Source organism: Opisthorchis viverrini (genome assembly GCF_000715545.1).
Source record: "Opisthorchis viverrini unplaced genomic scaffold opera_v5_258, whole genome shotgun sequence".
Taxonomy (NCBI): domain Eukaryota; kingdom Metazoa; phylum Platyhelminthes; class Trematoda; order Opisthorchiida; family Opisthorchiidae; genus Opisthorchis; species Opisthorchis viverrini.
The window spans coordinates 413631-440057 of NW_008751915.1; the positions used below are offsets into that span (position 1 = coordinate 413631).

General features: G+C 44.6%; 1 protein-coding gene across 1 annotated transcript; it reads right to left on the reverse strand.

The window, feature by feature from the left end:
- Positions 1 to 6748: 6748 nt before the first annotated feature.
- On the reverse strand, positions 6749 to 26198 carry T265_09145 (hypothetical protein; the record flags this gene model as incomplete). The annotated part of the gene is made up of 12 exons (XM_009175147.1): positions 6749 to 6914; positions 10487 to 10615; positions 15770 to 15878; positions 15956 to 16064; positions 18319 to 18554; positions 19461 to 19668; positions 21298 to 21500; positions 24546 to 24713; positions 25359 to 25442; positions 25474 to 25590; positions 25744 to 25924; positions 25968 to 26198. The coding sequence occupies 12 exons, from the start codon at positions 26129 to 26131 to the stop codon at positions 6808 to 6810; spliced, it is 1815 nt and encodes a 604-aa protein (XP_009173411.1).
- Positions 26199 to 26427: the final 229 nt, after the last annotated feature.

Here is a 26427-nt window from a genome sequence, read left to right on the forward strand (position 1 = left end):
GAGAAAGTACTGCTGACTTCTATTTGTTGCTGCTGGTGTTGGGCTCGCCTGGGTTGCGTTATGTAACTGGCAACGCCATAAACCACAGATGAAGAATGAAGTAAAAATGGTCCCTCTTTGTCAAAAAATGGATTAAAAATACCTCTGGGTAAACCTGAGGACACTCTGCAATGTCCATGGCCTACATCGACGGGCATAGCTGTATCTCCCCTCGTCAGAAGAGAGACTACACTGCACCAAAGCACATTCCGTTTGCCCAGCAAAGCATACAGTTACCTGCAGCTCCCAGCGGTGGACACAGAAGTCTTCCTCGCTATGCACCTGGTATTGTCCAACTCATGCAATAAATACCAGATCAACCAGTTATCGTGGAAGTTCACTCCCGTCAGTCCTTATACATCTTATTTACACACCACTGCTTAAATCGGCTTTTACCAGATCCCCTGTAATCTAATATCCCATGTTAGCAATCCCAACCCCCGGTCGCTTGACTAATAAGCACAAATCCATTTATATCTTATTCCACATAGTCACCTGACATCGCCTTAATCGCGGCAGACTCCAAGTTTTTCTTTCTTTGTACATCATCAACCCATTTGATATCTCCTCAAACTCACCATGCTCCGCTAATCTCATCTCACCCCTTCATCTTCCCAGACGTTGAACTTCGGCAATGTCCGGTTCGGACGACCTGATTGGCTGTTATCCACTCTAACAGGCCTATGAGCTACAACCACAGAATCTGCAAACGGACCAAGAAAACCTGCGATCCCATATCGGCTTCATTCCACCTTGTCTGCCTGAACTAAACCACGCTGCCCAAAGAACTGCACACCCCAGCCGAAGCACCTCAAATGTGACGTCCGTTAGGGGGCTGTCCATAGAAAGAAAGTATGTCAGGCCAATGATGGCACGGCACTGCCATACCCAGTTTGATTCCATTCCCTCTGTCGACCCTGCCCTCTCGTCCACTCGCTCCACCAACTGCAAAAAACCGTCGCTGGGACAATTTCCTTTGTACCCGATTAATTTTCACTCAAATTTGAACAACTTGGTTTTCTGCTGTAGTTTCGACTTGCCCTTCAACAAGTTCAAATCCGTATACGGTGTTCGATTGGTTCTATGCTATAGAGACACGTCCCCATCCAACCTACCCCTTATATCTGACTTCCCTGCAACGGTGCAACCACTGAGTCTGCTTAGTTTCAGATTACACCATATTTTTGTGACAAAACCTTCCATGTTTCCGAAAGTCGAATTATCCCACCTCCATCTCCACTTTTGCTCGTTGTGACTCCAGTCACTTATCCAACCGCCCAAGGTCACTCATGGCCAGCAATGATTTTTCAGTTTTAGTTCGTGTCAGCAGCCTAAGTGTTTGAACTAGTCGGACCTCATGCCGATTGTTCCCCACAAGCTGGGAGAGAAACCTGTTATTACTATTTCATCGAATGCTTCCCATCGCTTATGAAATTGCCCTCTTTTCGCGCAATCTCCACCACCCGCTATTACCCCGGTCATGCTTCATTCTGACTGTAAACGTATGATCATGCCAGATGGTGTGCCACCCGCAAGTTGGGAATAAACATTATTATTATCTATTATTTTTGGTTGTCTCAAACTGCACTGGTCACACATCATCTGTAATTGATTTATTCAAGTACGATCTGCGACGTCCTTAGTTTTGGGCACCTACTACCACTAGCATAAGGCTGCGCTTTAACTGACAAGACTATTTAGTCTTTGGCATATCCGGATGGCACTTGAATGAGGCTGCTAAACGGTCCGGAATAGTCTGTAATGTGAACCCTTCTGGAACCAAGGCGCAGAAGGTCAGCGAAATGTACCCCCAGAAATCATCGTACTTAGGTGAGAAAAACTTGAGAGGTGAAGATTTATGGTGAAATACCCCCCAACTAAAACACATTATTCAGAGTACAAGTTAGAGACAAAGATCAACTATACCTTTATCTGAAGTTTATAAATCGGCTTTGGCCACCTAACCGAATTTCACCTAAGTCACGACGCAGTAAACATGATTTTGAGTTGCCAGGTCCCCGCATGATAAGCAGGCTTAAGTGTCGCACCACTACGTTCAACCAAAACAGTAAGGATAACGGATAACCAGACAAAAACATTTTTCGCCTTAACCACGACATCGCTTTGACACGGAAAAGCCTAACCTCTGATCCGTCTAGGAGTTGAGTGAATTTGCCTGCTGCTCGATTTTTTGCGTCGAAGCTTAGGAAGGGAATTTGGGTTCCGGTTTCCTCTAGATTTGAGACCACCGGAATCTACCCGAGGGGCAAGTTTTATTCTGCACACATTGGTCGCACGATCGACACACAACTCGAGTGATAAGATCACTTCTCATTTGTACCGCTGTTCAGATTAGCAAGACGGGTTCATGCAATCCTTACCGAACAGTAGGTCAAGGACTGTCGGCCACTGGATTAAGTTTCGTCTTCGAAAAGCTAAACGGAAATCCAAAATTTTATAAACGGGAAGGCTGGGAGATGGTTCCATTTGGGTTCCTGCTAATGGAACCCTCGGGGCTTAGCTATTAGTCGATTAATGATAAGTAGCGGCCACAGTATTACTGTAAAGAATTGGAGCTGGGGTCAGGAATGAAATAAATGTTGGAATCTCATTAGCCGCAGTCTAAAAACTATCCTGTTAAGATAACATGTGCCTTCCTATTCGGGCGGTTGTCAAGACAGTCGCCACACATGCGGATGACTTACTGTCGACATATACACTGTTATATGACCTGGAACTCTGTCGGCGGTCACTGGGACCTGCGAAGCACAACCGATTCTTAAGTTGATGTTTTTAGGCCTTTCGACAGAAACGAAGAAAATTACAACGAAATACCCAGAGGCTGTGAGATTACACATGGGAGATCCCAGGTATTAAGGCAACGAACTGTTATTCACCTTTTGCTCCCCACTTAAATTTTGTTTCACTGGGGCGCACCACTCAGTGGCTCCAGGTGAACAAGTCCTTTACTGCGTGAGTGCCGTCCATAAAACGCACACACAGAGAATTAAGACGAGTAATGAGATCAGTTTGTTGTCAGCCATACTGGCATGCCGGGTTTTTAAGTAAGCTGACACTACAGTCCTTCTATTCATTTCAGGGCGCAAATAACACCAAAACCCTCGCCCACCTTGCGGGAATTTGCACTTTCCCATCGGAAGTTAAAAACGCCCAACGAAATGCAACATTTCATATCATCATGTTCACCCTTTTGAAGTTTCCTGGTTGGGCGGCTGGGGTCACAAAAATCTCACAGTTTATGGAGAGCAAGTCCTCCAGGTCCCACATTACTGCCAAATGTGAGCTAGTTTATTCAGCTGCATAGCGCGGATGACTAGCTGCATTTGTCGTCCACAGATGACTCTGAGCAATTTTAACTAACAGCCCGAACTATCCCCTCAGCTTTCGGTGGTATACTCATGACAAAGTCAGATCTATTTGCATTTCTCAGGCAATGAATTCAAAATACTTATTACCTGACCCATTTATAAACTGTGGAACTGCTGTTAGTAATCTTGGTTTCTGGTTCACAATGAAAAGTGGAATTAAGGTGCTTGAATAATTCCTGTTTCGACAGTGCAAATCGGGCTGGCTGGTAGGTCTCGGCGTTCGTCAGGCCCGGAGTGGTGGGGCTGCAGGGCAGTGGTCCCTTCATGGGAGGCAAATAGGATGGCGTGTAGACAGTGTTGGTGTATCCTAAAAGCTTCCCGAAATGTAAGTTTTGGTTGGTGTTGGACAGAAAAGGGAGCACAAACTGGACTTTGGCCGTTGTCAAGGGGCTTCCGCGCAACAAATGAACTTTCCTGTCCACCTTTGCGAACCAGCTCAATCGCAGCAGTAGTGTTGGTCACGAAATTTTTGGACCGAATAATTGCTGCATTGACATGGCTACTGAAGTATTAAGACTCGTTTTCCACGCACATATACGCTTGATAAGTGGTGAGCGTATTTCTTCGGAAGGGTTCGAATTTCAACGATCTGCACAGATGACTGTGGGTCCACGAGTATATACACAATAGTGTTTGAGAAATTTGTGATCATACAGTTGGCTAATCAGTGTTCACAGGGTTTTCCCGATGAGATTCCGATAAACTGGGGCCCCATGTTGCGAAATATATTGGGGAAGGATGCGCTTTAATAACAGTGTTTTACTGAGTCGGTTATTCAATTTTGCCGGGGAACTGAAAAGCCGAAGGAAATTGCTTGACAGGCATTCAGTTAGAAGTGACCGAGGGTACTGTTCAGAAATATTGAATTTATGAAAATCCGTTTGGTGAATAGAGCTCTTTTACTCCTCTGATTGGTGTGTGTGGAGTTAAACACCACTGGATCACACTCACTGTCGGGATGTTCTGGCAGACCACGATCTAGTTTTATTTGTTGGTCAGCTGCGCACAGTCTTGACTTTTAGCGGCGTTAATGGGTGCGGTCAGGTTTTATTATCATCAAATTATCGACGCATCATTATGAAGCCATATTTTTCAGAAAGACGCCCGATAAAGTAGTTCTATCGCAACATGCTTAAACTAACAAAACAAATAAATCCGCGTAAAAGATTAAAACCCCACTCAACGCGCGGGGTCCACTAGAAAAGTCACACAATCAGGCCGTAAAAAAGCACCAATTAAACCAACAGCGAAATCTGGTAAATTCCAGAATAGCGGCCGCAGAGGCACACAGCCGTTTCGGTGGCGTTGAATACGGGGAATGTGGTTCAGTGTCACGAAAGATGCACGGAATACGTGAACTTGTACCGGTAACGAGTCATGCTCCAAACACAGAACCAATGAGTATTCATCAGTCAAAGCACCACGGTACAGCGCCATGATTCCTAAACTAACGATTAAGTGTCATGGCGTTCACGGGGACAGAGGACTCTGGCTTTCTGGAAGAGGATCGGCTACATATGCGAGTGCTTTATGGAAGCGATACTTCCTCGGGGATGTGCTGTGCGTATCGTCATGGAGAATAGGCGTACATGACGATTAGCATGGCTCCACAACTGAAAGCATACGGGAGGACAGCTTGTGTCGCACTGTCTTGGGCTATCTGCACGGTGAGGACCGCGATGATAACGACTCTATCAGTTAGGAAGCGTTTGCGGGCCAGATGCTAACTTCGCCGGGTAGTCCAATCAAATTTCAGAAGTAATTTCAGCCTACTGGTATGCCATGCTTTCTTAGCGTCGCCTAGCCATTATTCACTCCTTCATCGAACCCCCTAATATCGATTTTTCTAGATCAGGTACTTTCGGGTTGAGCGGGCCCCTACGTCTCTTCCTATTTGGTATGGAGTGATCTGGCATAAATGGACCTATGGCAAAAAGGGAAACGTTTGCAATATACTCCAAAGTTAGTGGATAGATCTTCATGTCTTTGGAAAAATAAATGGGAAGGAGCTGCGAACTCTAAGCATTTTTAACCGGCGTTTTTCCAAAATCATTTATCCAGTCCGGATTCTAGCAAACGTTAAAGCAGTCTGCTCGTTTCGTGAGTACCGAACTTTCGACGGTGCAATTTCTGGTACTCTCAGTAGTGCCGTTTTGCTGCCCTGCCGTACAGCAGCAGAGCAGCCGAATTTAGGTGGAAGTACTCCCACAATAAACCCCAACAAGAAACGATGTATAGCAGTTTGTTGGGTTATCGAAGTAGACGGGTGCATTGTTGCAAGGCCTACGGATATCTGCTTTTAGGCTTGAGTAGGAAATGTTGGTCACACTGCTAATACAAGCAGCGACCGTCCCGTTTACGCCCTTATTTACATAATGCATGCCAACGTGTTGAAAATGGTTCAGTATGGCCACGAGGATAGTTGACTGAAGTAGTGTTCATACGGGGAGCATGGTCTGTGCGGGAACACATTACGATAAGTTAGACTGCCCCACCATTGGATACTATTTTCACCACACTGCTGAAAACATTTCCCTCTCATCTTCAGTTGTGAAAATGGAGGGTCCCCAAGCCAAAAAGATTAGGTGGCCGAGGTCGAAATTTAAGAAGCAGGCCTTTAGTTCCTCAATTTGGTGACTTCTGCCCTGGTTTGCCTCCTGTAAACGACTCTCTGGTGTCAAACGCTACTAAACTTGAGCCGCAACAAGTATTTGAGGAAGCTCCTTGAAGCCTGTCGCAAGCAATCAGAAGCGTTCCGACGCTAGCCAGAAATAGTTTCATCAATAAAAAAGCGAAGGCTGGCAGGCTCGTATCGATTTCAGTTCCTACATACAGACTACACAGAAAACTGAGCGCTAAAAACTGCGTTTAGGGTTGATGCAGATCAGAGAATGCAGAGACACTGTGTGGGAAACCACAGAGACAAGGACTTCAAGGCAGTTTGGATATGGGAACGAGTCGGGGAAGTTCAGCGTGTATGGGTGTGAGCCACGTGACAATTTACAACACATTTGGCACGGGCCTATCAGCTACCATGCTCGTTACCGGATCGGCCCAGCATAACTGCACTTGCCTTCGGACATTCCTACACTGCAAACTCAAAAACGACTCAAGCCAGCAGATGAATACTTGTCGCTATTGTGTCCTAGCTAATAGTCCTACTTGATAAGACAACGCACCTCTTAGCAAACGACATTCGCGTTGACTGGAATCTTATGGCATCCTACACGCTTGCATTACCTGCTTGCATATTACAAATGATGGCACGAATACCACAAAAATATCACCTGATTACGATAGAAAAAAAGGAAGAAGGAGTACAAACATGATATTAGAGCACTGATCCAAAAATAAGATCATTGTCATAAAAGTGGTGAATTCAGTTAGATCTCCAAACAGTGATCCTTTGCTTTATGTATGCATACAGTCCATCCGGTTTATCTCGAAGAGTGTTGTCCAAAGTCGACAGAATACTCCACAACTCGGCTGAAATCACATAAGGGAACAAGTCTTTAAATGCATGAAAAGATTGTTTGTGGAACTAAAAGTCTGTTTGTGCATACCTAACAATGGCTTACAAGTGGACGTAATTGCTAACGGAACATAAGCAAAATCTTCTGAGGCACGCAGCCCTGTTCTCTAGGATAGACAGCAAAAGAAAACATCTGATTCAAGCACACCATTACGACATTACGGTGTATAGCGGTCACTTTCCTGTTCCCCTAACCAACTCCACCTAATCTGTCTAGCACATCAGTGCTTACTACATCACGCGACCCTTTAGTTCCGCAAACTAAAAAATCACATAAAAAACCTGTCTCGCTCGCAACCTTAGTCGATATGTACACTGCAATTTCCCATCCATTTTTGTTTACGCGGCTACCGTTTGCGTCACACGCCAGGCTTACGAACTTCAACCACATCAGGTTAAGTTGTATTCATGTTTTCAAACACGAATGGACACCTCCTTCTTCACACTGTACACAATAGATAGGCATGCAACTAGGCCCAAAAACACTCGCGCGCACAGGAGAGGAAGTCAACCGAGCTTCACAAGTCCACGAAAAATTACGGAAAACATGTAGCGGCTACACTGCGGAGAAAACACGTCCCCCCATCAGGACTTTCAGCCAGGAACTCTCACGAGTTATCCACAAACGATAAGTCATTTTTGACTTATTCCATTGTTCTCACCGTATTTATTTTATCATACAGCAACTAGTAACTGTAAACTACTACCTGCCATAGTAAGAACTGTTATTAGTGCATATACCTTCCGCGTTATATTATGGTTATCATAAACAGCGCACTGATAGGTGCATATTCAAACACGCACTGACCTGCATTAACCCGTTTGGAAGCTTCTCAGAAACTGGAGAAGCAAAGTTATTCCTGTTCTTTTGTCTGACATATTACAGTCAACAGCTGAAATTCGCGGCGATCGGTGGACGATTTAATTTACCCACCCAGTTTAATCAGACTTCAATGTACGTGCTTCGTTGTACCATTTGCACGAAGGCAGGTTACACTTCTCTGTTTTCAACTGTATATCCTTGTGCCGTCTGAATACCTACAGTCACTCATTGCTTTTCAAATTGGTGTAACCTAACTGAACAGTAACCAAATTCGGTTTCTTCCGTGGGAGTATTCCTATCACCGGCTTCATTCTACGATAAGCTGGTTCACATTAAGGCGAAGAAGAGTATGAGGGTGCACAGTGAATCCCGATCCGAAATAAACTTTAATATTGCCTTCATTAAGAAGCGCTTCAAAAATTGGCGATACGTGAAACCAAAAAATACGCTACAATATGCTCTTTTGACACCAAGCTCGACCAACAGAATACCAACATTAGCTAACTGTAGTTTGACAGAAACAGAACCCTTCGGCAGTGAGATCTACTGATTGAATTGGGAGAAAACCAGTGTTGACTGTAATTGTCAATGCAACTTCTCACCATAGCACCTGCGAACGGAGTGAGTAATTTTGCTGTTGTTGCAGTAGATAGTACGTTGTGGTTCGGTTGTGGTCAACTTTTCGGCTGTTGAATCCGATTACCATGGGCACACATATTTACCCAACCAGGGCACTTTTTGAAACAGCAACACTAGGTTTGCAAGGAAGTTTTTAAAGCGGGTACAGCGTGAACATCACTGGGTAAGAATTGGTTCAAACTGGTTCAGGACCGTAGGAGGGATGATGTGACCAATTCCGTGGTGATGCGCATCACATCAGACATCCGTTCGAGGCTTTGGTAAAATCAGTCAAATCATCCAAGCGTGAACACGTTCATCTGTTCAGGCACGTGCGTTCAGCGTTGGCAAGTGGACTAATGGTAACATGCTCGTCTCAGGCGCCAGATCTTCTGGACTTAAATCACGGATAAGCACCACTGATGAGGTAAGCCCACCGATTCTTCCCTTGGGTGTGGATAAATCAGAATAGTTGCTCTAGGACTAGAGGGAGATTTGCCAATTGAGAGTGATGCGAATACGATTGACCCTATGTATACTGGCTTTCACATGCGCTTGACTATGAGCCTCGCTGACAGGTCTGACAATTTTTTAATCCCAAGCTTATTGGCCCTCTTTCGCATGAAGAGTTTGTACTCAGAGGTTTCTCTAGGGCAATCCATCTCCCCAAATGCGGAGTTATATTTCACGAGTTCCCGTAACATTGTGATAAAAAGGCCGAAGTGTAACTGCAAAATTTGGGCGAGCTGCAGCTCAGTAGGTCAATGATTATAATCAGCGCAAACGACAAAACACGAGTGACAGACACTGGTGCTTGTGGTACAGATAGGAGAACGTATGGTTAGGAATCAAAGAAAGAAGCGCGGGGACCCGTGAGTTATGTACGTCAAGGGTCAGTACACATTAAATTAAAATAAGTCAAATGGTGGGAGGTAAGAGTGACATTACTATTACAGAGGTGAACTCAAATACAGATAATGTAGGTTGGTTTTTAGTACAGTGGACTAACTGCAAGTTCCGAACCGTGTCGGTGTGATCCAAGTGAGTTAAACTGCTGGATGGCGTAAATGTGGCCCTCTTTAGGCTCAAGAATCACAATCATCATTATCGGTTTTAGGAACCGCGAACTTGTGTACAGTGTTGTACAGTGGTTGTAGCTGCCGCAGTTTCGTCCACCGGTGATGTGGGGAGGTGAGGTAAATAGCTGCGCATTGGAGGCGGGAGCTGATGAATCGGTGCGTAAATACATAGCTGTCAGTGGACTGGCAAGTGGAGTATTGGGAAGGGAGCTATGCACTGAAGGCAATAGCTTGGATGCACGGGCGCCATTGAGAGCGTGACTGGGCCATATCTGACAATACCTCTAATCGTTGATGTGGCTCTTCTTAGGGTCCCCATCCAGGAAGACGACAATGACCAGCGCAACTGAGTTCACAGGTAATGGCTTTTGTACTTCGCTGCCAAGCTGTTGTTGTTTGACTTCCCTTGGTTCGTTTCCAACCCTTCGCGTGGTTCTGCAAACAGAACTCTTCGAGGAAGTTGGTCGACCGGCATAAGACATTAGTTCAGTTCTGTGTCTATGCTCAGGAAAGGAACGACTACCACCCGAACTAACAGGCAGTCCTGCTTTCATTTTCAATAAAGACCGTCAGTGTAAGTGCATAACATCCGAGGTTGGTTGGTACTGGACTCCTCACTCTTAATCCCTTTATCAGTCGTGAAGCAGTGGTCTTCGACACCTGTCTTTCCGTTAATGGGCGGATCGAAGATGGACCTTAGCCAAGAATGGGCAAAAGATCAATAAGGGGGACGTAACAAACGGCATTCAGCAACTCAGCGATTCGATGAACCTGTGGTAAATGTGACCTAAAATGACCCCGACCCCCGTAAAATCACGGTGCCGATCTAAGCACGTTGAAGTGTGATCTGGTGCGACACCACATATTCGTGTTGTTTGTAGTATGATAAAAAAATCAGTTGACTCATAAACACAAAGTGGTGAATGGTTGTAAGTGGACTGCGCAAATGGTCGACAACTCACGGGCAGGAAACGAAATGAACATATCAAGTCGATTAAAAACTCACCGACAGTTACTGAATTCGAAGAGAGGAACATATACATGTCGTATAACTTTGCCAACAAAGCTTTGTCTCCAAAGGTGAAGTAGGCGAGTGATTTACCAGCCTGGACACATGCCATCATTTGGATGAGGGCTGAAAGAAGGAAAAAGTATTAACGACTATAGGGTGAGTTAGACAGTGTGGTATCCGATTCCGTACACGGACGGCTATCACTGTGGATTGCCGAACAAGTTAGGACAAACGAAATTATCTGAGTAAAATCAATCAATACGTTGCATGGTCACTACAATCAATAAACTTGAAAGCTAGTTGAGAGTCCAGCTTCGTTTTTCTGAAAAAGCCTCACTAACCAAGTAAAGTACAAACTAGTTGAGTACTACTACCAACAACAACTAGTTTTCATTTACCACAAGTGTCGCAATCTAAATACCGATGAATAGTCCGGTAACTATTCACAGCTCTTCACGATGCTCACGGAGGATTTGATAATTGTCCTTGGGGTTTTTACACGAGAACACATTGAACCCTAAGATCAGACATCAGGATTCCGTTTCATTCACTTGGTCCCAGACGGAGCAAAAAACGTAATGAATTGCTTTCCGGGTAACGACCATGGTTGCAGTGCGATCATCATCTGCAGAAATTTAATTCCGTCTTTTGCCAATGATCAGGTCTCCTGTAAGGATCAGGAGTTAGACGACTAGTCGAACTTTTTATCGGTATTTGGATCCCTAACGAATTCGACGCGTCGCCACAGACTTGGAAGATTGCAGACAGAAGTGGTTGATCCTCAAAAAGCAACCAACTACGCTTTCCGTTCTGATTAAGAATCATCAGATGGATCTATCACGATTTGACCGCCCATGTTCAGGTTAAAACGTGAACCTAAAAATGTGCGCATGGTGAGTACAGTTTAAATGTGACAGTTGTAACGAGTCCCGCTACTTCACGGCGGATAGATTTTCCAAGACCGGCCACCTTCGTCCAGTGATGAGGCAACATCTCTACTTATGCACCTGCAACAGCTCCACCAGCCATCTCGCTAACGCACATAAACTAAGCAAGACTGCAAAGGTGCCACTCTAAAATCCAGCTGAATGGCCCACATGTCTTGTTTTCTCCTAATATAATTAATTAAAGAAGTCGTCGAATATGTCTGAATCATGTTGCAGACAGTCGGCAGCCCAATGATTCATATTAGTCATCGTTTGACGTGTAACTGGATTGTTCGTATCTCCAAAGTTTCGATACGGTTCAAACCAATCAGGTGACCTGCAAGGTCAGGTCCTGGAAGAGCAGATCAAAACCTCGAATCCTGCACAAGCGGACGTACACCGACGACTTACTCTATTAGATTTCACGTAAAAAAATGGTGCTTGATGTGACATCGAAACTAAGATGAACAAAATCACTGGCACTCTTACAATATAGATTTAAAATTCTGCCTGAACTCTTTGTCTTTTTCAATAAACTTAAACATATGAAGCATCTGGGTCACCTGTCCCAATGCATCTGGATGTCTGGAGGTGATTACGTGATTCCCGATATTCTTCAGCCACTTCAAACCTTTGGTTGTTGTAGGCGAAATGAAATTTCGTAGATGGTTTGAGTCACGATCTTCCTAGTTTGTAAGCTTGGCAAAATCTTCAGTTTCTGAAGCAATAGTTAATACTCAAAACAGTATGGATGATACCGCTCAGCAATGTCCTTCGAAGTTAATCTTTCTGAAAGAGGCCTTCATCCACTTGAGTAGTATTTTCTGCGTAAGGTAATGGCCCAACCCAAATTTCGGAAACATGACTTAGTCATCGAATCCAAAACCCTCAACTAAGTGCAGTCACTTGACTGCATTACAAGTCGAAACTTATGTTGCTGAAAATGAAGTAATCTAACCTTTCCAATAGTTTCACAATTACTGTACAAATTCATAAAGTATCTCAAGAAATTCACTAAGTGATAAATTTTCACGGTCTTTGTAATTACAGATTCCAACAGATACAGTTGCCCTGTTGTGTTGGGAGGCATGAAAATTGGGTCTACATGCCATACTAGTGCCATTATGGGCACTCTAGTTGTCCAGCAGTAAGATTACTCGCCAGTGTTTGGAAGCTTGTTGGGTGCTTTCGCCTTTAAGTCAGCTAGAGGTTACTGGTAATGCAAGATTTTGGATTCGAGATCCACAGGGTTCCCGGAGAACTTTGAGATCGCACTTTCACCACCGACTAATGGAAACAGCTTCTCATCTGTGGAACTTGTATCAAACTGGATAGGAACTGGTATACTTATAATAATCACTATGACAGATTTTCTTCGACTGGTAGACTTTACCCTGAATGTGGTGGCTAAAGCTTCTGGGTGCATTTTTTTGTCAGACCAGTATTTTCACGATCTACGGTATCGTTCATTGGTACCTGCCGCACTTGTGATTGCGGTGGGTTCAGTGGCTGATCGTCATGAAATCGACAGGCTGTGGTGACTTCTTTATGGTCTTTTTGGGGAGTTGATTAACTTTCGGTGGTCATTTTGCGGACTACGTCAGAGTGATGCGCCCCAGACTGTCCACACGTTGCAGCGTCGGAACCGATATAGATCAGGTGTTAGTATCGACCTTAAGTTTCTGCAGGATCAACTCCGGGTCCTGTTCAATTCAGTCCAGTAGCCAGGTCCAAAGATCTCCATCGAAGGTCAGGCGACTGAAGACCAACCAGGATGATGAAATACTTCAACCGATACTCAGTAACTCTGTTGATCATGAAGCGCTCACATTCCCTGTTGACCACACCAGCGTGTGATCTCTCCGGCATCCAGCTTGGTAATGTTGACACACTAACAGTGAAAATCACACAAGTAACTCGACTCAGCGAATAGTTGGACCAGGGTTGCGATGGTATCTGTGAAGTCAGGGTGACGGAACAGCTTAGAGTGTGCAATTTGTAAACCGATCATGATCAGCTGCCCCCGGTTTCCACATCAACAGCTTCTATCGGGAAGCTACAAAATCTAGCTATGGTGCTTACAGATATCTTTTTCCGGACCACAGGCCAAAACTGAGCGAAGGCTAAAACCCGGCAGCTGAGCAATATATTATTTTGTCCAGTTTCACTCAGCCGAGTCGCTAACCTTACTGGACCATATGAACTCCAGTAGCCTGCTTGGTTGACTCAGGTGAGCGTTACGAGAGCTGGATAAGGAAAACACTTTGCACCAACTGAGTCAAAGTGTCGAAGGTGCCTCGCTCACGAGCTCTGACAGCAAAACTCTCTCATCTCTACAGGCCAGAGGTGTAGACAGCCGATGGATTGCTTCTTCACACACAGAAGCACATTTGGCCAGTCGACTGTCTCACAGCTAAGCATCCCTTTGGGTACATGCAATGAGGGTACTAAGTGAAAAGTTTACTTTTCACCAGGCGTACAGGCTAACATCCGTCTAAAGAACCCAGTCACGTAGTGGACAGGCAGTTAAACGGAAAATTCAGTGTAAGAGTTGGGGAAGGAAAGCGCTGAAATAACTTTCCACTCATCCATGTAAAAGGTCACGCCCAGGTCACGCTCCACCCAGCGTTTCGGCCGATCCCCAGACTGAGTAGAATTAACCGTGTGACAGTATGACAACAATGATGTTAATTTCATTTCCCAAGTTAATCTGCATGGACCAGCCGCTGATTAGCTGGTTAGTCGCAGTTTTGTTTAAACAGTTGTGGATATTACCTAGTGGCCTACCACTGAACTGATATTGGGATCATGTATGTCTAGAAGATTATTCAGAAAGCGTACCATGTTTGGAACATTTCATGGTGCTCTGCGGGTTTTTGTCTATTGGAGAAGGCCTATGTTGAAAACATTCCCATATGTACTAAGATCACTTCCTCCTGAGAGGTTACTGCCCATTGGCAACTCTCCCACTGAAAGATTGCTGTATTCAGTGGGGAAAAGATTGTGTGGTTCCGTGAATGAGTGTTTCACGTTAAAAGACAGCTTATTGCAATGGGTTAAAGGGGTAGATTCGAGTAGTATGTAGCAACAACACGAAAAGCACAAGAATACATAATGGCTAAGAGTGTGTCCAGCGGAAATAGCAATAAGCACGCGCCATCATCTAGCATCGGTCAAAGATAGCATTCCTGGTAATGTGGAACCATAACCTCCAGATTGGAAGATGCGAAAGACCAGCAGATGTAATTTCGTCTAACACAGGTCTGAAAGGGTAACGCTATAGATAGCCCGACAAGAGAACAGGCCTCAATCCGAAACATTTAATTCAGTGAATTTGAATTACTCAACAAATTACAGCGTCTTCAACAAAGAAAAGTTTATGCGGCACAAACATTTTAGAGCGTTCAACTAGGCAATCTTTTGACTACTTTGAGTATGTGTAAATTCATCCTTTCATTCACTCTTTGTGAAAGGATGGTGGCTAGAGATGATAAGACAGCTCCGAAGAGTCCATCGGACAACAACGAGTAGCGGCAAGTTTAAAACGCGTCGTACAATTTCTGATCGCCCAACTGTTACATGAACCACTTCAGCTATTGATCGGTCAACCCAGGATAACTTGACATGCACGGAAAGACCGTTTAAACCACATTCGTCCAAACAGTTTACCTTACGTACGACGTTCCATACACAATTGCACGAAGATGGTAGTCAGCAATATTTGGACTTGTATCTGTGTACGGACCTTTGTGAGATGGACCTTTCTTAACCATACTGAAAAGATCAACCACATCCACCCAACCGCGTACTGACGTGGTCTCCTCGACCGGTGCGGACTGCCAAGTTCAGCGAAGGAATCAAAAACTGATCGATCACGCTGAGTGGGGACAATAATTTGATACATTAGAATAGGACGAAGTAAAACAATGCTACAAGAGACGTCCTTTTTGGAATTCGAAAAACACGATGCGGCTGAACCGCAAAAAGCTCAGTTTCATTGGGCTCTTTCAATTGTATTGGGGTGCATCTGGTACTAGGTGATCTCACGTTGCACGTTGTAAATGCAGACAGAGGTATCTAAACAACTCACAGATCGTTTCTTACTGTTTGCATGGAGCGGGATTCCCGTGAATTCAACATGCTTAATGCTAGGAGCTGTTCAAAAAATACTTCATTTGTGAATGAGCTGAAAATCAATCATACCAGCGAAATCGAATCCAACATTTAGAAACCCAAAACTGGACAAATGGACAAACCTAGGCGTGCAACAAGATACCTAAAGCACCCAGACGGGCGTAAAGCACGACTACGGTCTCGTGAAAAGCATTCGAGATCTGCTGAGATTGCCTACCTTTTAAGTCGACGTTTCCCCGGAAAGCACCACAACCCCAGTTGCCAGTGGCCACTACCGGTGGGAGTTTACGTCCAGGGGCAAGGTCATCCGTGAATCCACAGTAAGCCTGAAAAATGAAACCAATGTCACATTGAAAACCCGCGAAACGCAAGTGGATAAAACTAGGAAGCTACCATTACTCACCTTATTGAGTTCGCGCTGAATCATTTCGGGTGTGAACTGGGCTTTAGGGGAAGAAAAATATGTAGCATCTATGGCCACTACAGTGGTCTTCCATCGACACCATTCATCTCTGGAAGGAGAAACAGCGCACGTATAAATGCTATGCGAAATAGTGAGATGGTATGGAATAGAAGGTCATTTGGTGTATTATTGTTAGGAAGACAAAATACGTAGAAAGCGAGGGGGAAAAAGAACAGATGTCTTCGAATCGCCGATATCCCGCGTACAAGATAGCTACCTGACGGACAGGCTCTACATGGCACAATCCATATCAGCTTATGCCAATCACTTTAAGCAGATAGGCTAATTCAACGTCTGGCTCGGTGTGTTAGGGGCTCACTTGTGGTACTGGTGGTCCTCGCTTATTGATTTTTCAAACAGATGCATGACGAACCCCATATGAAAACTAAGTGTGATGATGAGCAACGTACTCTTCAGCACCCGTCGAGCGGGAGGGAGGTCGGCGGTGTTAGTTCAACTCCAACTATTCATTTCGTTGCCACCTTGTGTAATTTAGCTTATCGACTAAATGGGACACTAAGGATCAGAGATAAACTGTAAAGTGCGTAGCTGAAAAACACAGCAGTAAAGAAACATGCTGGCGGCTGACCAGGACTATTGCAGCATCTCTGAGCACCGAATACGAGAACAAGATGTGTGTGACTCCCTCAACAGTCACAAAGACCCTGGCGGTTCATAATTGGCTACTACACACTTCGTAGATCGAATGAAGCGCTACTGAAACCTGAACATGGTGGCTGCATTTGCTAAGGTGTGGGAGATATATGTTATATAAGCCTTCGCCTAATGGGGCATTCCCGAAAGCGTGTGTTCGTTACATTCTTTCGCCTCGGGTCAGTAGCGTTTGTGTCCGAGTGGTTCTGTCGAAGATCAAAACTATGGTACAGCTAAAACTGTTCAGAGTGGAACCATACTCTTCAAAACGGGGTCCCCAGCCACGTGAAATGGTTAGTGTGAAATGACGATGAGGGTTCTCCTTAAAACCGCATTTGAGGGAATACCCTTGTTCAAGATAACCAGAAAGATCACCTGTCTAACAAGGTGCGGCTGTCATTTCCTTTAACTCCACTCTCACTACATGGGAGCATTGAAACTGGTGTTGACTCGGAAGTTCCTTCCACAACCAAGCCGGAACGGAACAGACCTGGGAAGATAATATTTTCGTTCCAAGACCATATAAGAAACCAAAAGAAATTACCGCAGCGGTTCAATGAGTATTCTGTGAAAAGTATCTGGGCTATACAGGATCACTCATGTTGTTCTTCAGGTCGGATAAATCAACCATAAAACTTACCTTCTGGTTACGGGAACAACCACGTTCCTGTATAAATCATCCTTCTCTGGGCACTTTAATTCCTCACTGTTGCTTAATGATATGCTCCTTATTTCGCAATAGATAATAACACTTAACATGCGGCCATGGTGTTCCGATTGTCGTCTTGCTTTGATATGGTACAGAACACTAATCCACTTTAGTGAAAAACAAACATTAGCAAAAGCACCCTACCGTCAACAACTCATTCGAAGTGCGCTCGAACATAAGCTCAAAACAATTCATCACGCCATAAGCTGTTATGTGCGCCTAGAACTCGGTCCATTCCGCTTTACTGAGCAAGTCACATGTGAATACCGAGAATACCGATGAAACTCAACCACTCCTACTGTGCACACTATATTTCTGCCTGAGTGGTATTCAGTGGTTACAGAGCTTCCTGACAACTACTGGAAGGTTTTTCTAGAGCACGAAGAATTCACAAGAAAAAGACAGTGCCAAAACATGCTCATTTCAGTGTTTCATATGTGAAGGAAGAACCTTTCGTGGCCAGCCAACATAAATCCACAACTCACGAACTACAGCCAGGATGAAGGCTGCTGTAAACCCTACAAAGTTACGGCAAATCGGTCAGTTAGTTCAAGCATGCGAGACGGAGATGAAAAAAAGTGCACCATACCCACAAAACGAAAACATTGTTGCAAAAACCGCAAACCAGCTACAACAAGATGTGTCAATAAGCACCTCTCGGGGTTTACGACAAAACAGTTGGGACATCATGTAGATGCATCACAAGCTGTCGGATTCGACTGGAAGCATATACGTACACTGTACTGAAATGTGAAAATAGATTTGTTCGCTTCTGGTTATTGTTCGATTCGAAACAATCCCCATCACCATTTTGGAACAGAACAGCTCATCTGATGACCGAAAGTTACGACTTGTCAAGACCGAGGTCGAAAACGGATTGAAAACGCAAACACGTAGAAGCGCGATAGTGAGATAAATGAGTAAGTAGAGGACTACGCACCGTTCCATGCCCGACTGTGATTCGGTAAAATCTCCAGTCCATTTGAAAGTATCAGCATAACCCGAGGATCGTGAATAGGTTTCCGCACCTTCAATCAGTACCGCCTCGTCATCACCCAAGCACTCGACGAACAAACAACTGGCCAGCAATTCTGGGCGGAGAACGAACATTATTTCTTCTTGAACACAGCCAGAACTGAGCACACCGCCACCCAAAAACTTGTTGGCAAAATCCACCTGGAATCAGTGAAGGAAAAAGGATTGTTAGAAATATCGTGATTGCATACTCGAAAGAGGAACAGTAATACCGCAATTTCCGTCGGCCCGGTGAACTGCACAGACATTCTGTGAAAGCGACAACGAACTCTATGATGTACCTTTTATCCTCTGTAACTGTCAGTGTATATGACTATTGTAAATGGACGGGGCTTTTTATTGGACAAGTACAGCACGGCATCAACTGACAGTGATTTTCAGCATCGGCATGATCTAAAGAATATGAATAGTTCCTCCACTAACAGTGAATCCTGTCCAAATGTCCAGTTCACACTCATGTTCAGATAAGTGGTTGGTTTATTCTATTGAGCTATCAAGTAGAGCTGACCCAAGAAAATAGCACACAACAGTAAAGTTTAGCTTATAAATTCAGCGATTTGGAGTGATCAGAGCAAACAGCGTCTGAAGATATGGGTAGCATAAATTTTCGGGATCGATCAGCATCACGCTTCACCTTTTCTGCTCCGAGTGGAACACTGGAACTAATGCAGCACTAGTGCAATTGTGACAACGTCGGTTAGATCGACCCAGATAAAGGCTGCAAAGGCAGTGCCACTAATGCTATAAGACTAAGACATGATAAGCGATTCGCGAAAAGCAGCAACTCTGGCTCCTTAGCAAAGAGCAAACCGGTGCGATAGTACTGCTACGAAACGATCCTCCATATGACGACTTCATACCCACTAAAACTACATAAATGTATGCACCGGTTGCAGGATGGGGCTTGTTAGTCTTTCTGAAATACAACCGCGAATCTGACAAGACCGGAATGGCCTTAAAGAAACTACCACACCATTGGCCAGTAATTCGAAATAAACAGGATGACACAGAGTCCGCTTTAGACAAGACAGTTCAAGAACATCGAACCTGTAGCGTGTTCACACCAGCTTCTTCGATCGTGCTCTCAGAGTTGATATGTATCCGCAGCTGATCAAACGTCCTGGTGCTCTTCGACCAATCCGGGACCAAGTTACCGAGACACCGTCGTGTGTAGGTAACCGTACCAGTGGGTACAGTCTGAGTTACACGATGGAAATAATGAAGTAGGCATCGGATTTTCTCACGTTGGCTGTGTCTAAAATGTGTATTATTAGAGTTGATACGTGATATAAAAATGAGATAAGATAGTCGTTTAGCTGTAACCTCCTTTCAGTGCCTAGTTGCCATGCCACACGAAGAAAGCACGAGGGTTGGGATACAATCAGGTTGCCCAAGCCTAAATAGGAGAAGTCGGCACGCAGAGGTCGGATGCAAACAACGGACCTTCCAGTCAGCAAATTCGCATTCTATCCGCAAATGACGCTAGGTATGGGGTGAGGTATAACAGGATGAACTACAGCACTACCGAGTATTCTTTCGGGGTAAATCAAGTTGACTTGAGGACAAACGAAACGGTTATGCGTGCGAATGTCATATGTCGGTGTTATAACGCTAAAGTGTCAATACTGACAAACACCGGGATTTGATAATAATTTAAAGGTCGTGAGTATACCCTACTTCGGCTAGCTATATTACATGAAGACAGACAGCGAAAGATAAAGGTGGTCGTTGATCTGCTCAGCGAGCTTGGCAGCTGGGTTGCACCCGAACTGCCAATATTTCAATACATTTCCAGTGCGAGATGAAGACGTAATCGAGAGTTTGGGCGATGAAAACAATGAGCCGAGTGTAGAAAAAAGCCGGTCAACTATTCAGAATAGGCAACTAAATACAAGAGTTTCATTGGTTGTCTGACAGCTCAACGGCGTCGTATGCAATGGACAGAAGACATAGACGTAGATGGACGTTACGAAACGGCAGAAATAACCGAGAATCTCAGAGTAAATAGAATAGGGGGTGCACAGTAATCAGGCGTGCGAAGAAGGCTTTTATATTAAGCAAGTTGACGAATGGAGTTTTGTGGTGTGCTTCTACAGTACGAGGCCTAACACGACCAAAACTCATTTATTCCCCCTAGTCCAATCGTTCTAACACTAACTCGCCCACAAACACCAATGAAAAAGTTGTGAACGAAAGGCCGTGAGAATTTTCAGCTAAATTGTTTTGCATCTGAAAACCCCCGCCACATGCGCGTAAGGTCGTCCCCTAGCACATCGGTCCTATAACTTACTCACCCACGCTGGCTGAGGACACGTTTGGTCGGTATCTCACACCTCTTTAGTCTGCCGATTGATTCACAATCTACCATTCATTGGTATCAAAGCGATACGTAGCCGGCTGCCACACAAGTTTTTACGAAACGACGTTTCGATCAGTTCCATGCTTTTTCCAAGTTGTTTGAATATCAACTGGTGCTGCCAGTCGGTGGATTCAAAACAAGCATATTCAAATGTTTTGGAGTACTGATAACTGATAAACAGCATACGATAACTTGGCAAGAATTTGTGGTGGAGTTAGTGGGCAGATGGAAAAAGCCGAAAAATACAAACGCTGAACTGAGGCACCTATTTGGGTGCAGAAGCCGACGACCGAGATATTGCGATCAAAAATACATGGTCTGTAGTCCGTATTTTAAACTGTTATTTATCTTCTACAGAGGTGACAGTACTGATGCAAAGGCTGCGGTAAGGCTCAGAAACGGAATACGGATGACATAAACGTCACTGAGAATAATTCAAGTGGACAGTGCAGGTCGAACATTTCACTACTACTAATTCGTACACGAACGTGTGAATAAACCGATCGCTGCTTACTGATCACTTACTCTCTGGATAGTGAATATCTATTCTGTGGACCGGAAAATAAACGAGAAAAGTTAATGAATGGGAAACGGGCGAATTCAGCATTGCGTCCGCGACTATTTCGTCGAGGAAACGTGCAGAAGAAGGCATTTGCTAGAAGGCTAGCAATCTGAAGCTGTGAGAACGTAAAGGACATCTCACAACCACTGCGCATCAAGGGGATTGGCTGAAACGAACAGGTCAAAACAGGCTAGGTTAGAAGAAGGAACTTCTGGTGAAAGCGCAGATAGGGTCTTTCATGAGGACACGGATCAAAAACACGAAAATCGTATAAAATAAAGCTGTATTCACATGGACTTGCTACCAAAGGCTGAGCTATAGGTAAGTTTTAGCGAGCCACCCGATAAGTGATGGGTGAATTTCACAGCTAGACGACAAAAACCAAATGTACATCGAATGGGTGGAATCGATCAAAACTGATCGGACACGTCACCGATTGGTGCAGTGGTCAACTACTAGCTGGAAGTTCGAAGACTGCCATTCTTCTAGGCTACGCAACGTGACTCACATCACCCCATTGTGTGGGCTCGCTTATCAGTCCACCCTCTCCTAGGATTAAGCATGCTGAAAGAAAACAGTTGAGCTAACCGAATTAAACGAACTTTAGTAGTTCAGAACTATCAAGGTGGTCTGGTTAGAAAGCAACTAGACACGCAGTCCAGTTGATGAATAAGATTGGCTGGAAGATGAATGCGAGAGTAAAAGAAGTTATGCTCTCAGCTTTCAGGACTGCCTGTCCATGCCATCCGACTCGACCACATGAACGCTAGATACCGTCGAGATCCTCAAATATAACTGCTGCTAAAAAAGCGATAGCAGAAAGTAGTGGACACGGTAACATACGCAGATCCCTCAAATGCCACGTAATCAAAAGTTTAAAGAATGACAAAAAGCTGGTCGGTTGCAAAGGCCCAGGAGGTAGAGAAGACTATCACAGCGGGCAACAGCTGGAGCATATCTAAGCTAGTTCGATCAACCAGCCTAAAGAATATGGGTATCAGGGGAGCAATTTGCAAAGATGGGACGGTCGGTTTAGGCGACGGGCTGAACAATTTAAACCAACCCTTCAACAAAACTTTGGAAGAACCAAACTAGACCAGACACCACAGAAATTCGGCGTTATATATTATTCCTCTAACACGACAGATCATCCGACCCAGATGGTTTGCACTATACATTTTCCAAAGGTAGTGAAGCCCTGAGAAGCAGTCTGGCCATCCTATTGCGGAAGACTTAGAGAAAAGAATATCAGTGGAAGGGAATGTTTCGACTGTGATCCCAATCGTCAGAAAAGGACATGAGAATGTCACGTGAAAATCCTCGAGGCATTATCCTGGTACCTATGGTATTCAAAGGGCTCTAGGGATATTTTGCGCAGGTTGATTCATTGCCAGGAAGGACAGATTCGTGAAGACCAGGCTGGTTTTTTCAGATCGAAGGTGCGTCGACCATCTGGAGACGGGCTCCCAAACAGCGTCACTATTTCAAACGCCCAGCGACGGCCGTTTTCATCGACCTGAAGGCTGCTTTCGATTCTGCAAATCAGAAACTTTGGCGGTGCCTGGCGATTAACGGTGTCTCTGCCAAGTTTGTATCCCTTATTGGAGCACTGTACGCGAAATTTTGTGGTCGCGTGCGGGTATAAGCTTTTCCTCGAGTTCACCACGACCAGTATTGTAAGACAAGGCAGCCTGCTTTTAGCGTTCCTTTTAAACTTTTTGTTGACGTGTTCCTTGAAACTACTCTGTATGCCTAGAAACCCTCGAGGGTTGAAATGCTTTCGGGGCGTACGCTCACATACACTGAATACGCAGACGTTTAAAGGCGACCCAAGTGATCCTGCCATATAATTTACTTTGAATTTCACACTCGAGAAGTGTTAACTCCTGGAACAAGACTGGCTGAGATCAAACCCAAATCTTGTGCATTCAGATCAGTTAATCGAAGTGCTAAATACATCTATTTACCTGGGTAGTTGTATAGGTTCCCGGAGGGAACGACGGGGAGAAGTACGACAGCTAATATATTGCCACATTACTCAAGCCTAGACAGAGGAAGTCGAGAGGCAGAGGTCGGGTTCGAACCACGGACCTTCTCGTCACTAAATTAGCGCTCTAACCACTTGGGCCATCTCGCGACGCATAATATATTATGGAACAGAAACGTGGTCTATGTGCAAAGGAGACAAACGAAAGCTGTGTTTGACCACCTGAGTCTTCGAAGCGCAATTATGTCATAGCCTCCAGTGACTGGCTTTATCTCTCGTGCTCTCACAAGTCCTAGCGACTGAAGCTGTAGCGGCTGGAAGGAACGTAGTCTCCATAAATGGTTTATAGCTGATGAACAGAAAACTACTGAACCTGGATTCGGATTCCTCTGAGGAATCATGAGATACGCACAGGTGATAACACCCAAAATGCACGAAACAGTGCTTCTGGTCTTTTAACATAGGTTGACTTCAAGTGCAAGACCATTTCTCAGCCGAAATTCAAGAGAGCGATGGGGTAAATGACGAAAAGTAAATAAAATTTGGGGTTCACCACTCGATGTGTGTGAGATACCGTTTCTCGTTGGGAAACGTTAAGGACACAGTTGGAGCTTGGTTGACCTCACTAGTATGGATGTGTGAATCCCAATGAACAGTATGATGGCATTGAAACCCAACGATCCGATGGTCACCTTAAATTCGACGGTAGGACGTTATATCCGAATACAGCCCGGTTGTCGTTTCACATACAAATTTGTAAGTAGATACCACAGACACCACGGAACCCGTTAAATAACAAGAATGGTGTTCATGCGGTCGATTGCCATTCATGACATTCAAATTTTCTGGGCGAGCCCTTTGGGGAGAAGGTACCTAAGAATGGTAGTGGTAAGATAACACAAGGTTCTCTCCCAGTCTACTCTTTTCTTGTTTCTACTGTAGACATTGTTAAAATATCCAATATGCGGTTGTTCGGTGGCGGGGCATTAGTGTCAACAATAATGTTGCTTTCTGCGATTAGAGTGGGTCTCTCAGTTCAGCTCCTAGCTGCAAGGTCTGGTGGATACAGAGTGTACACCAGGAAAACGAAATTTGAGAAGTGGATCTGTCTGCAAAAAAATCGACGGTAATTAGAGCGAATACGTATTGCTAGTTAGGTGCTCCGATTAGGAAAGATGGTGAATGAAGACCTGAACACTCGAGAAAACCATGAACACTTCTTACCTGAGTGAGGTAGATAGGTAAATTGAGTGCCAAGGCACACATAGCAGGGAGAGAACCTCTGAAAAACCCTCCCAAGCTGCCATCTGGAACATCGTTTTCAACAACATCACGAAGAATGCTGAAATTCCAGGCCGATTTAAACCGTTCGTTGTAGGAAAGAATGGCATCCTAGAAAAAACGAAGGGATTATATGGCATCTCCACACGGGGCAACAATAGGTTTCAATGAAACTGAATCATTTGAGCAATGTGTCACGATTACGGATTGGTCGGTAGAAAAAAACAGCGAGAGGGATTGACACCGTCAATCCGACGTCTCGAAGATTGATCTTCACTTCTGCCTTCTACCTTTCATAATCAATCCAAGAGACGGGAATCTTTTTATTAAGCATTCTAAGGTTGTTAAGGATAACATGATGGAAGTATAGCTCATTGGTATGATATCGAGCAGAATATAGGGAATGGATACAAAGGCCAACCAGTGTCTAAAATGTGCACTGAGGCAGTGGAAACTGGATCGATATTTGTCGACTCCATGAAAGGTTTCGCCCGACTGGGACCGGCCGAGCAGATATAGTCTCAAATTTTCGATTGAAGTGTTCCTCATCTGAGCACCACTCCGTACAAATGTACAACAGGTTGCTCATTGCACAATGAGCTGGCGTAAGCATGAGATTGAAACCAAAAGCCAAGTATAAAGACTGTAAAAGGTCAATGAAGCTAACAGTAAAAATTTCGAGGTTTCCTTAATTATTTGTATTGCTAATCGAACACCAAGGAAACCAACGATAGCGAGTGAAACATAACAGCATACCTGTAGCTGCTGGAAAGAATTAATGGGCTCCCGAAGTTTCCTCTCGATGAGAGTCCATCTGACAACCAAATCCTTTTTCCCGTTCTACAAATATTAGGTATGTGAAGTTTCACACCTCCATGATCGGATAAAGGCTTGCTGGGGAGCAAGGCATACGGACAAACCGTTCTGACCAATTGTCTGTGTAAGAACTAGGATAGGGGACCCGTGGGTTAAATTCACTCCCAGAACACTAAACCATGATTACAAAACCGGAATACGCCATACCGTGAAAAAAATTCGGTGGCCTGTTCTAGAGCACAGCGTTGGGAGCGGATATGATGGCGATTTTAGCAGCACAAGTGCTTCACCCTAGGTGCACAATGAAAAACCGAAAGAAATCTACCATCCACACTTGTGTTTCTGGAAGATTTTCTGACAGTGTAAGGCTTCCACCGGAAGGAACCACAGAATCTACACGAAGGCAGCTACTTTCTTGACCTGGAGACTGGGGTGACGTGATCGTGGGGGCTATCCGTTCAACAGCAAGTACAGAGGATGGATCGTTACTGGGAGAGCAGGTAATGCTGGAAACAAGAGATGTGGATAAATGAGAATTGTTTTTCAAACCTGTTGCCAACCAAACTTTCTGACAGTGCAGGAGTGATATTGGAAGAAGGTTCAGGCAGAGCTCCAATGGTAGGATCAGGTTTGAACATCTTACCAGCTATGAAGGTTTCGTCCAACCTAGACTGCTTGAGTGGTTTTCTTTCAAACGAACAACCTGGCTCCATAATCACGGTTTCCACACGTAAAGGAGTAAGCTCGAAGCCATGGAACCAAAAACGGATCTGTCCAGGTTAGATGAACGCTTGATTACCACAGCGTCTTTAGGAATCCTGAAAGTGGAAAGTTAAAAAGTCAAATTTGCCATATAAAAAATCGCTCGGCCGCAAGATCCTTTCAATGCCTAGCTGCCATGCCACCCGAATGAAGCATGAGGGCTGAGATACTGCCAGATTGCCCAAGCCTACACGGAAGTCGATATGCAGAGGTCGGATTCAAACAACAGACCGTCCGACTCTAACCT